Source organism: Falco rusticolus, chromosome 2 (genome assembly GCF_015220075.1).
Source record: "Falco rusticolus isolate bFalRus1 chromosome 2, bFalRus1.pri, whole genome shotgun sequence".
Classification (NCBI taxonomy): Eukaryota; Metazoa; Chordata; class Aves; order Falconiformes; family Falconidae; genus Falco; species Falco rusticolus.
The window spans coordinates 58,047,225-58,059,862 of record NC_051188.1 but is presented as its reverse complement, the minus strand read 5'-3'; the positions used below and the strand labels follow the sequence as shown (position 1 = coordinate 58,059,862).

At 43.9% G+C, this 12,638-nt stretch overlaps 1 protein-coding gene across 5 annotated transcripts in view; it reads left to right on the top strand.

Moving 5' to 3' along the window:
- The first annotated feature begins 1,855 nt into the window (after positions 1-1,855).
- The window catches only part of TMTC4 (transmembrane O-mannosyltransferase targeting cadherins 4), a 60,545-nt gene continuing 49,762 nt past the window's right edge, over positions 1,856-12,638 (top strand). For 4 of the 5 annotated variants that reach the window (XM_037376321.1, XM_037376320.1, XM_037376318.1 and 1 more), the window contains exons 1-4: positions 1,856-1,954; positions 4,277-4,492; positions 9,415-9,530; positions 11,595-11,811. In XM_037376321.1, the coding sequence (XP_037232218.1) occupies positions 4,331-4,492; positions 9,415-9,530; positions 11,595-11,811 (495 nt within the window). In that variant the 5' untranslated portion in view covers positions 1,856-1,954; positions 4,277-4,330. Of the gene's footprint in view, positions 1,955-2,505; positions 2,614-4,276; positions 4,493-9,414; positions 9,531-11,594; positions 11,812-12,638 lie in introns of those variants that run through there. The other variant, XM_037376319.1, reaches the window with a different exon arrangement.

The window sequence follows — 12,638 nt, the reverse complement described above, 5'->3', positions numbered from 1 at the left end:
TGATCTCAGGAAGACTGTTGGATTTAGAAAGACTGGAAGGATAGCTGACAAGAATTTGACTTGATAATAGTTATTGGAGGGGTGTAAGTTGAAACAGTCAGGAAATGGAGCAGTCATTGAGTACTTACTCATCATCAACTAATGTGGCAAACCAGCCATTTTTAGAAAGCGATATAAATCTCAGTGCTTTGGATTTTAGGGGTAGAAACCTAGAAAGCATGATGTTATAGATTATCTCACATTTTATTTTGCATTTATAAGGCAAAATGACCAAAAGGCCATAAAGACATCTCTCACCCCAACCATTTTATGATTGTAAACAATAACATACAAAGCTTACTGATTATACCCAGCTACATCACTAAGCTGGGGACAAGGCCAGAATGGGCGAGATCACTTTATTGGTTTGCAGGTCACGGTCTTTGTGTATTTATTTTAATTCCTTTAACAAAGGGGTCAGTGACCAGTGTTTGTGACCGATGAACAAAGCTTTGCATGCTCAGTGACAGCAGATAGCTGGCTTTCCACTGCTTTCCCATCCCAGAAGCATCTCAGACGCTTTGTGGTAGCTGTTAAAACAAGGGTGAGTTACAGACTACCACCTTAAAAGCAGGAGTTTCATATATACTTGAATAATATACTAGCCTGGAAATTGTGCTGTTTCAGCTGCCACCCCACAAGCAGCTTAGCTGGCCACGCTGTGGCGGCAGATGTTTCAAAGCAAGTGTCAAGTAGACAACAGTGGGTGTCCCCCACCAAAGCCTTCCCAAAGCAGCATTTCTACTTGAGAGTTAAAAGCCCCAAGGCAGCTATAAACCCACCTTGTTAACATGACACTTGATAATGCAAACATCTCAAACATCCCACTCCAAATGATATGTGTCCGCCTGGCTCACGGCCAGGATTTCTCATCCCATTTCAGTATATTAAGATGTTATTGTTTCTAGGGAAGCTTCTGCTGAACATTTGGTGGTGTAGTTCGGCATTTAATCACACTTTCTTACCATGACAAGAAATGCACAAATAAAGTGATAATAATAAATATATTCATATGTAAAAACATTAAAAATAAAAATAAATAAATAAAACCCCCAAGCCTTCTCATTGCTGCCTTGTCACGCCTGTCCTGCGGGGAGCATCCCGCGACAAGCCCGGCAGGACCGGGTCTCAGCCGGACCGGCAGGGCCCCGCCGGGAGCAGGGTCCGGCGGCGGCGGGCTCGAGGCGGCAGGCGGCGCCCCCCGCCCGGCGACGCCCCGCGCCCCCGGCTCTGTAGCCCGTTTTCGGGGGCGGGGGGGTTCGCTTCGCGTGAGACCGTCGCGGCGGGGACCTCGCCCCGGAGGAACGGGCGAGGGGCGCAGGGCACGGCCAGGCGCGCTGCCCACACCCGCCAGGCTGCGCGGGGCCAGGCTCACCGGCTGGTAACGGTCACGCTAACGGCCGCGGGGGCGCGCCCCGGCCGCCGCCCCACCACCACCCGGCCCCCGCCAGGTGCGCGGGATCAACGACACGCACACGGGGGCAGCGGCGGCCGGCGGGCGGGCGGGCGCGCTCTGGGAACCCGGCGCAGGTGGCGAGCGGCGCGCGCGGCCCGCCCCCCGGGGGAGCCCGCCCGACCGCCGCCGCCTTTGTGCCGGGCGCGCGGAGTTTCGGGCGGAGGGGAAACGGCCCGCACCGGCCGCGCCGCCAGCGCAAGTGACCGCCTCGCTCCGCTCCCTCGGCCCGGCCTGCCGCGCGTCAGCGCCGCCACCGCCCAATGGGCGCACGGAGCCGCTCCGGAGGGGCGGGGCGAAGGGGGGGCGGGGCGGCGAGGCAGCCAATGGGCTCTGAGGATGTTTCCCGGAGGCGAAGCCGCCGCGGCCCCTCCCCCGCCGGCCGCTCCGGCTGGTGCCGCGCCGGGCGGGAGAGTTTCGCACCCGGGTGGGAGATGCCGCGCGGGCTCCTTCTCCTCGCAGGTAAGGCCGGGGGGGCGGGGGGCCCGTCCTCGCCCCGCTTGCTGGCGGCAACGCTGGCGGAGTCGGCCAGGACGGCGCAGGGGGGGCGGGTGCGGCGATGGGGCTGAGGGCCGGGGCGGGACAGCTCCGCGGCGGGGCCGCCGCTAGGACAAAAGGGGAGCGGCGAGTGGGGCAGGGCTGCCGCGGAGCTCCCGGCGCGGCTCGCCCGCCCGCCCGCCCGCCCGCCCTCCAGCCTTGCCCTGCCTGCCCGCCCGCCGCCTTCCCGGGCGGGCTCCTTCCCCGGGACTGCTCGCCGGGCGCCCGGGACGCCCTCAAGTTTGCGGGGCTCGGCGCACGGCCGCGGTGACCCTCGGTGCGAGCCTCCTCGCCGCGTCGGCTCTCTCCGGCGGGACAAGCGGCGCCGGAGCCGGGCCCCCGCCCCGCCGCGGTGGCTCGGTGCCGGGGAGCTGTCCGCCCGGCCGGCGGCTGGGGCTCGCCTTTTCCCGGGGAGGGCGGCGGGGCTGGCCGCCGTGGCGGAGGCGCCCGCCCTGTCTCCCCGCCCGCCCTCCTGCCGCCGCTGGGCAGCCGCGTGTGAGCCGGGCGGCAGCGAGGGAGCCCTTGGGCGGGGGTTTGCGGTCCCCCGCTGGGGCTCAGACCGCCTCGGTGAAGGAGTCGTCCCGGTAAGGGAGCCCCCGGGCCGGCCGCCGCTTCGGCACCGCAGGGAGCGCGCTGGCAGCAGATGTGCAGCAGATAAATAGAGCAAGCGTAATGGGAGAAACTTTCAGGGCAAAATGAATTTTGAGTAGATTAAATGTTTTATTTCGGTAGTGGGCATTGGTGCTGTATCTGCGCTGCTACGAGCAATGCAATACGTTTCGCTCTGGTTAATAGCCTTGCTTTTAGTCTTTGTTTTCGACAAACTAAGAGCACAAGGGTGAATTACTCGGAGAAAAGGTTTTGCTCTTAAAGTGGCTGCTCTGCTTTGCTCTGCTGAGGAGCTCCGTTCTCTCTCGGTTTGCGTGGGTCCGTATTAGTGACTTTACCCGAATTTGGGGGCGCTGCTCTATAGTCCCCAAAGCGAGAAGGGGCACTGGTGTGGCAGGGGTACGGCCTGCCCGTGTGCATGTGTGTGCAGAGGCTGGGACTGCCCCGAGACTGGGGTTTAGCATTGCAGGCAAAAGCTACAAAGCAGTTGCCTTAGCAGCTCTAATGGTTGAGTCTGTTCGAGAAGCCAAATGACTGGAGATTTTTCTTAGATGGTATGAAGATGTTAAATGCAATGTTCTCAGGGGTGCAACAGTTGACTTTAAAAAAGCCAGTAAGTAAGAAGAACGTGTGAAGCAGGGCTACTGTATGTGCCTATAACATTCCTGGGGTTTACAGGTAAAAACTTTGTATTCAGCCCTGCTTTTTACGGTGACCTTTCCCCCCCCCCCAGCCACTTATAATAAGCACTTGATAATAAGACCAGTCACAATACTGTCGGAGCGCCGGAGAAGCAGGGGCAGGATAGCTGTCCAGGCGGAGGGCTGGCTTTGGAGCATCAGAAGAGACCCTTCCCAGCAGAGGTGGCTCACGGGTAAACCTCCAGCCTTCCTGCCTCCACACTGATGTATCGCTCAGTGCTGTTGAGTTGCGTGGTCTTTTTCATCTACCTCAACTACCTCATAAGCCCTTGAATGCAGCGGTGGAATTTAGCCTATACTGTACACACTGTGCAGTGTGATCTAGTGAATGCTACTTTGTTTTTAATAGCATGCGTCTCATTGTCGTCTCATTGTTTGAATTGCTGAGATTTAGGGCCTAGTCCATTAACTGCTATCTGTATGCATCTACCTGTGATATTTGTAAGAATTCCCTGTATGGGCTACGTGTAAGACTGGGTCCTTTAATTTGGTTAATAGAAGAGAGTTGAGCTCTTTTTGCAATTGATGATGTTTGGTTTTCACACTCGGAAGGAAATTATGGTGCTTATCATTCTCTTAAGAACTTCATAAAGTCCCCATTATGCCCTGTTTTTTATACTCTGAAAGAACAGTAAGAAACAGAAAAACAGTGATTCGCTCAAGGTTTTAGAATTTACTTGTGCCAAAGCTTTAAGTCAGAATCTAAGAATTTCTTGGCTTTATCGCTGTGTTCCAACTGTGAGAAACTGTGCCTTTCTGCCACATTTGAAATACAAAATTATGTTTAGATATCTTCCAGTAATTACAAAATGCACCGAGAGAAAAAACGTTAGGTTGCATGAAACTTCATTCTCCGCTCCCAACCCAACTCTCTGTTTTAAAATTCTTTTTTAGTGAAATGCAACTATAACTGTCCATTTGTATGTATTTCTTTCAGATTTGCAACCAACATAATGCTGAAGGTCTCAACTTGGAACAAGCATTTCACAGAATGGCACAAACAGAATCTAATCTGGACCATGACGTATCATGGTTCCTTCTTCCATCATACTGGGCTAAAATGGTTGTGGCATTAATTTCCTTCCTCTGTTTTGCTAACAGCTATGATGGAGATTTTGTCTTTGATGATTCTGAAGCCATCATCAACAATAAGGTTTGTCTCTCTTCTTTTCCCCCGTACCCTTTGACATAAATGGTCATAGGAAAAGAAGTAATGATAACAGTTGCTCTAAGTAGGCCCAAAATATTCATCCTAGTAAAGAGCTTCCTTTTCTAATATGCCTTTTTTTGAACTTCATTTTTCAGTTTTGTTTTGTTGGGTTTTTTAAAAGTAAGCTTTATTTAAGGTTGACAAACAAGCTGTGTGGCAGTGCTCTATTAAATAGCTAGAAGCATAAGTATGATTAACAAAATCTTATTCCTAAAGCTATTTCAATAACATCAGTTCTAATACACAAACTAAAGAGTGAACAAATTAAACAGCCTTTTTTGTTTTTCCCCACAGAATGTGTCCACTTTCATTCTTTTGCAAGTGAGATGCTTTGCTTAACAAGTGTTGATGTCCGGTCAAGGGGAAGGGAGCTCTTTTTGCCATACCAAATGGACTTTGTCTAAGAAAGCATTATCTAGGGTTGCTGCACATGTGGATATGATATTTAGTAATGCTTATTCACAGGGTACCTGTACATCAAGACTGGCTATAGATCTAATTTTATGCTCATTTCGAAGTCAGTGAGAGTATGCAGTAGACTTTTCTAATACCCATTGATGTTAATAGGAGATTTTTTCATTATCTTCTCCGGGTGACAGATGAATAAGCCCAATGAATAAACTTTGGTTGCAAGATACCTAATGCATCACTAAGTGATTGTAGGGCGCAGGCGGTCTCCAGTTGTGGTTTATAGAATAGAATTGTTAGAGGAGCAAGGAAAGCTTCTTTTTCCAATGCTCCTTCACCACTTAAAGTTCCTGTGACAACTGTTTTTTTTAAATAGAGGCAGTGTGTTTGTGTGCTCTATTATAAATCTGGGCACATGTGCAATGAAAAATCCTTGAAATGTTTAGATATTAACATGTGACTTAAACCTCTAGCTGAGATTCCTTTGACTTTGAAGAGTTGAGTGTCTTCAATTGCTGAGACACTTGATCGAATCACATGTAGCAGTTAGTGAGGTGGGTGGGTCTTGGTGTTACAGCTCTTACACTGTTCTGGAAGGTACTTCTAAATGTTCGGAAAGAGAAGCACGGGGTAAAAAGAATCACTATCATCTGTTGATTCTGTTTCCTGAAGCCATGGGGTTACAAGGAGGGTAATCTGGAGATTCACACCACTAGGACGCAATTCACACGTTTTTTTGCTTTGCACAAGACTCTAGAGGCAAGTTATTGCATTGTGCCTTTTAGAATCCTACAGAATTATTGTTTCCTTAGACAAATTTGTATTATGCTTGTGTAAGTTATCATACCTTAAGTTATAAATATATGGGGGGGAAATACATCTGCCAAACTGGAAATAAATCTCAACGCTTCTAAGAGGATACTGTAGGCAAATGAAGAACCTGCAGTGCCTTTTGTTTTAGTTTTAAGAAGCATTATATTTCAGATTACACAGCTTCTGGCAATGTTTCGTTCTGCAAAGTTTTATTTGCGGCACAGTTATAATATTTTCATTTCCTGAAAGAGTGAACAAAGACTGATGTTTAAACAAGGCATGTTGTTTTGTTCACGTGCAGTTTCCACACTTGTAATCTTTCTCCATTTCTTCCAGTCTTTACTTTCAAAATGTTTCAATTTATCTATGCAACACAACAACCTGCACCAGGATTATAGCTGTTGGCAATGCTGAGAAGTTCAACCAACTGCTTAAACTGATTAATTCATACCTAGTCTGTATGTTTGAAAAACTGATGCTTGTTCTATTTTTCACATCAAAATCCTCTTATTATTCCCTGTAAATTAATTTAGATTTTTGTGACAGTATCATTTTTACATGTGTTATGAATATTTGGAAATGCAAAATCCACAAGAAAAATGCAGAGACAGTGAGTTTACCAGTTTAATGGGGAGGGAGAGCATCTAGCAAAGGCACAGTTTGTTAAACAAAGTACAGCATATTTTATTCCTATTCCATAGGAGAGACAGCAGGTAAAGTAATTTTGTAGATTTACTGAGCATTACTATACCAGTTTTTTCTTGAGTACCACACAGTAACATTTTTGTTAATTTACTAGCTTCCACTACCACCCCAATCTTTATTTTATTTCAGTGAAAGTTATATTGTTAGTTGACCCCATGCCTACCGTATCATGGACCATTCTGCTGTTAGATTTTACTGGCTTCTAAGACTGTTTTCCAGATGCTTTCCTATCATTTTAACTGGTGCACAACAGTGACTTTTTATTTACTAGCTTGGCAAGACAAACAGTTGGATTAGAAGGAGCTTCAGACACAGTGTGTCCGTTCCATAAGCTTTTATATAGAAAAACTGACCTTTCTTCAAGTATTGAAGTCTGCTGTCTGTAAGCTGCTGCTAATCAAATATTTAGACATTCTTTGATATCTACTTTTAGTTCTTAAAGAGAAAATCATACATAACTTTTAAACAGCTGTGTCTATTAGAGAAAACCATTCCTATTTTAGGGTAAGTCCACTGAGTGGGAAAATTAATATAAGAAACTTTTTCTCACAGAACTTGGATACAGGAGCAAAATACGTGACTGGAGATTTTTAGGTCATGTGGAAGTGTAATCTAATCACTAAGTAATTCCATGTATTCAGCTTTTCCTGCATTCTTCCTGTGGAAGACAAAAGAAGACTGATTCTAGCGGAAAGGGAATCTAGCCTTGCACATCTCAAATATATTTCCCATCTCAAGTTATTGAAGACCATCTGTAACATAGAAGACATACTTTTAAGATTTTAATACTAAAAAAACTCTCTTTCATAGTCCCTTTCTTTGGCAAATGTACATAAGGAGCAGTGCTGTTGGTTGGAAAAACAGTCTGAGGGCCACAACGCCCACTAACAGCTGTCCCCTGCAGAGTACAAAGACTTCAGTAGATGTTGGTGTACAGCCCAGTCCCAACTTGCCCCTGGAAAAGCAGGCTATATTGATTTAGTGGGCAGCTGGTTGAGTGCGTTCCTGCTCTGAGAGTCAAATTATGACTTCTAGGGTTTGTGCATACCAGTGAGGAATGGAACAGGAATTTAGGTGCCTCAGGCCAAAATTGCAGTCCTGGCAGAGGAAAGAAATACCGCTTAGCAGTAGAAACATCTGTGAGCAAGTAAAGAAATTTTGCACCTTGATAATTCTTAAGCCCAAATAGGATCCCCTGTGAGTCTTGGTTTTTAAGATTTTCCCTGAGAAAGCCTTAATTGACAGCTGCAGTAGAGGACTTTTCAAAGACTACAGTGTTAGCTCTGTTGTCTTTTCTTCGTATTGATTAGTAACCTATTAGAGAATGATTCACTTCATCTGACAGTATGCTAGGGGTTGTAGCCTACTTCCCCTTTTGTTGGTGTTTGGGGTTTTTTTAACTGGTTGTTTAATACAGGAAAAATTTGATCAAGTGATAGAAATAAATCTCCTCCTGGATTTTCGGATGGATGAAAGTCAGAATGTGTGAAGAGAGAAGCAAGAAAAATTGAGTTACTTTAAATTCAGTTTAGCAGCAGTCAGTCAGTATGACCCAGACATTTGGCTGTACCTTGGGACTAGCGGTGGTATGTGTTTTCTCTTGTCTTGTTGGCAGGCCAAAAATGCTAGCTAAGGATGAGATGGAAGGCACTGGAGACCACAGGAGGTGGTAGAAGCAAGTGAGATGGTAGCAGCATTTGAGAGGAACTGGAGTTAGTGAACCAAGGGTATTGTAATGTGGGAATCTTGTAGGTAGATGGAGATGTAGGAGCAATAAGACTTAGGACAACAAGCTTTGTAAGCCCTTTCATGGGTTTAGCAACTTGGTTTGTCTGCTTACTTGTGTTTGTATTGGCTTGTTAATCTGCTTTGGTTTGCTGGTCTCTTGAACAATTTCAGGGGAGAGGGTGGGGGTAGAGTAACTTGTGGTTGTTTGCAAGTGTAATACCAGCACTTGCATGAAAGCTGTGCATTTGCTAGTACAATTTTGTTCTGAGGTTTTGTCTTAAGTGTATTTAACCTGCACATTTGTTATAGCATAAATTGGTATTTAATTGCCGCAGGGAAACAGGGAGAGGAGGCGCAGGTAGAAGATGAATATGTCAGTATGGGCTTCCCAGCTTGTCCTCACAGAAGACTAAAGTAGATGCTGCCAAGATCCTTTTTTCTTCTCCAAAGTGAATGTTTTCCATTCGATAGTCTAGGCTATTTGGATTTTTTCATTATCAGCATGGCTTTAAGATACAAGGAAAGAATAGACTCTTCCTTTGCAGTGTTTTGGTGGGTTTTTTTCAAATCCCCTACTCCACCCCAAATTAAAATAATTCATTCCTTTTCTGTTTTCTGCTGTTAATCTTTTAGAGCAGTATATGGAGATTTTGGTTCTTGGTTTCATGTATGAAGAATTTTTTTTAAAAATGTATTTGAATAGCATCCTGTGCAAAGTAAGGTTTCAAAATGAGCTGTCTGTTGTTTTCTATCTTCAGTCTCCTTGCTTTCATTAGTAATTGTGCTACTGACACTGGTAGAAAAATAGCTATTTATGGCACTTTGTAGTTGCCCTCCTTTGCGAGATAACCTAGACCTAAAATCAAAGGCTTTTAACAAAAGTATGAGGTGAAGGATTTTATTATGTGTTTCATACCTCAGCTATTGACCAGATTATCAACTGATATGAATACACATAGCTCTACTAAATTTCATGTAGTTATGCCTAGTTACAGAATCCAAGCATCTTGGCCTTTATGATGATAGGCAGCTAAGATGTGACCTTCATTGCAAACTTGTGTATCTTGTCAAATGTTGGTAATGAGCCAACAAAAACACCTGCTATGTCCATGTTAGCATGAGCCTGTATTAGTTGAACTTGTTTGTGTTTTAACTGCTTTGAACAAAACAGAAATGTTAAGAATCTGGTAATTTATGATGTTTCCTTTCAGGACCTCAGGGCAGAAACCCCACTTGGTGACCTGTGGCATCATGACTTTTGGGGTAGCAAACTCAGCAGCAATACCAGTCATAAGTCATATCGACCACTAACTGTCCTAACTTTCAGGTGAGACTTGTCTTTTTGTTTGAGGTCTGATGTTTTTTTAACATATATTGGCTCAATTGATTATAGGGAGGAGGCAACAGAAAAGGGGAGAGACAAAGCATCTGTAGGTAGTTGGATACCTTTCATTAATATCGTTTTCCTGTTCACTACCTTAATCTCAAATTGAGTTTTAATTTTCAAACTGTTTCTTTCCCAAAGTATACATTATTTTGATAATCTGTATATCAGTTCATCTTATGCTTTTATATATACCTTGGTACTAGGAGCAGTATGGTTCAGTATGTAGGTCACATCACCAAAGGACTAGGAGGTGTATGTTCCTTTCACTTAGCCATGCTGCTACTTATACTGGTACTGTAGTTTCTGTTCTCTGCTTTCCTGGTGACCTGTCAAATAATATTTTTTTTATAAATAGCATCAAGCTACTGTGGCCTTTTGCTGCTAGGTCACTGAATAGTCTTCCCACCTCTTTCCCCTGATATTCTAACTTCCAAGTAAGTGTTTGTGTCTGAGAATCCTAATGAGAGAGATGTCTGCCTGTATATATAAACTTGCTGGTTTCCTCATATAACTAAAAGTTTATGAGAATTCTGTAGTTGCTTAGCTTGTGTTTTTTGCACAAAGATTTGAGCAAGCAGTACGCCATGTAGAAATCTGGCACATTGATGCAGACAATCTTTGACTCAGTCTTAAGCTTATTTTCCTCATGCAACTCAGTGTTGTAGATGGGGGGCCCTGGCAGTGGTTCTACAGTTGTGTCCGGTCTAAGCTGGGGACTAAGTGATTGTGGAAGTACTCCCCTCTTAGTCCTCGTATTCAAGCAAAGCCACTGACTCTTGAGTGCAGTGTCAGTGTTTTAAGTACTTGGCACCGTGGGTTTCAGTCTGTTGGGTGTTCTTCACATTTTCATCAGGGAAAATATGCAACTTAACAGAAGGTATAAGAGTCTTAAACCTATTAAAACTTTCAGTGCATTACACAGCACATGCTTTTCTTTCTTTTCAAGGTCTCTGTTTTATATTCCATCTCTAGTAAGTTAACATCCTGGTTAGTGTAAAGAGCAAACCGGGATACAGTCTTACTATATGTGAAAATATAGATGAGCATGTGGAGATGGTCCATAAAATACTATTTTCACAAGTAAGAAACCGGTTTTCTTAATTTCCCTAATCTCCAACTTTTATGTCTACCATATTTATGAGAGGCTGGAGTTTTGTGATAGATTTCACTTAAGCCAAATGCAGACTGACCAAATGAACTATATAAAACCCCCTATCTAAATAAAGTTTCTGTCTGTCTCACCTACTGATAAAAGTATACATATAATAACAAGATGTTTCTCCCTTTTCTTATCCCTCTCCATTTTACTGTGGAGTTCCTGTCATGAATAGGGTTTAGACTGAGTTCTGACTCATACGTCCTCCTGGTTCTACAACTTGCATGCAGCCTCTCTCTAACCAGTCTCACAAATTAGTTACTAAGATGTGCTAACTGACTACTTGCTGGGTTGATACTGATTGTACTCAGATGGTTTCCACATCATCAGTCCAAATGCTAGGATGTGTTTGTCAGTGGAAATCATGCTCTCAGTGCATATTAATTTCCTTACTGTGTGGATTTAAATAAAACAATTTCATCAGGTTGTTTTTGGACATAGTTTCTCTTAAGCCCAAGGGTATCCCCCCAGCAGGCTGGGTTGTTTATTCACAAGACACTCCTGCATTGCAAACACTGAATTTATGTTGCTGCTGAAAAGCCAGTTTAAGTAACCATAGGTATGATTAACATAATAGTGTCAACATATGTCTTTGGAGAGGATAGATATTATGCCAAATATGGTACCCCATCTGAATTCCTTTGAGTAAAGATCAGGACATTGTTTCTAGCTGACTGTGGTGGCTAAGTGGTAATTACCACGTGTGCTGGGGTTGCTGGTATTTTTCAGCCCCTTTTTTGTCTGTGTGTTTCTAGTATGATCTTGCTGTGGGGTTATTTAGGTTTTCTGTTTGCGTGGCTCTAACACTAGGAATTACATCAATGGTTAATGTTTTTATTTCTATATAGAATTAATTACCTTTTTGCTGGAGGCTTCTACCCAGTTGGTTTCCATGTCATCAATATAATACTGCATTGTACTATCTCAGTGTTGATGGTTGATGTGTTTTCAATATTATTGGGTGGACTGCAATTCAGTAATAAAGGAAGAAGGCTAAACCTGGCTCCAAAGACATCTCTTCTAGCTGCTTTGCTGTTTGCTGTACATCCAGTGCACACCGAATGTGTAAGTACTAAATAATTAGCTCCAACAATTTATATCTTAGAGGTTCTTGACCATCTTGACTAATTAATTCTGACATAGTGTTATACTCTACACATTGCTTTTATATATTATTAACGCTTCTCTTGGCACATGAGAACAATCAAATATTATGGTTAGTACATCCAAAAGCTTGTAATTCCACAGGGCTGGACCTTATTAGGGAAGATAAATTAAATCATTTAAGTACAATAACTAAAGAAGGATAGCCCTAAACTACAGAGTTTTCCTAATTACTGGATTAAGAATTCATTACTAGAAACATTAGCTCATGTGCAGCCAAGGAGAATGGAAGATAAACTGAATACAAATGCATAACCACTGTTCATTTCCACTTGCTTTGATTAAAAAAAAAAAAGAGAGAAAGAGAGATAGAAAATTGGAGTTAAGGGCGTTATGTGAACTCTGTGTGACTGTATTAGAATACTGCATGAAGTTTTGAATTCATGCTGCAAGGAGGATGCTGGGAAAAATGGAGGGAGCTCAGAAGAGCCATGAAAATGATTAAAGGACTGGAAATCATCCTGTGTCATGAGAGATCAAACTCCGTGGGTTTATATTTTTAATATGAAGGAGAAGATTAAAGGATTTTTTTATCACAGTCTGTAATTATGTACATGGGGAACACAAATTTGATAATAGTAGCCCCTTTAAGAGTGCAGACAAAAGCATAACACTGGCTGGAAGTTGAAGCTGTAAAGATGCAGAACAGAAACATGGCACATGCACAGCAACCAATTACAATACTTGACCAAAGATCAAAGTCTTTGTGTGGAAATTCTAGTGAAGAA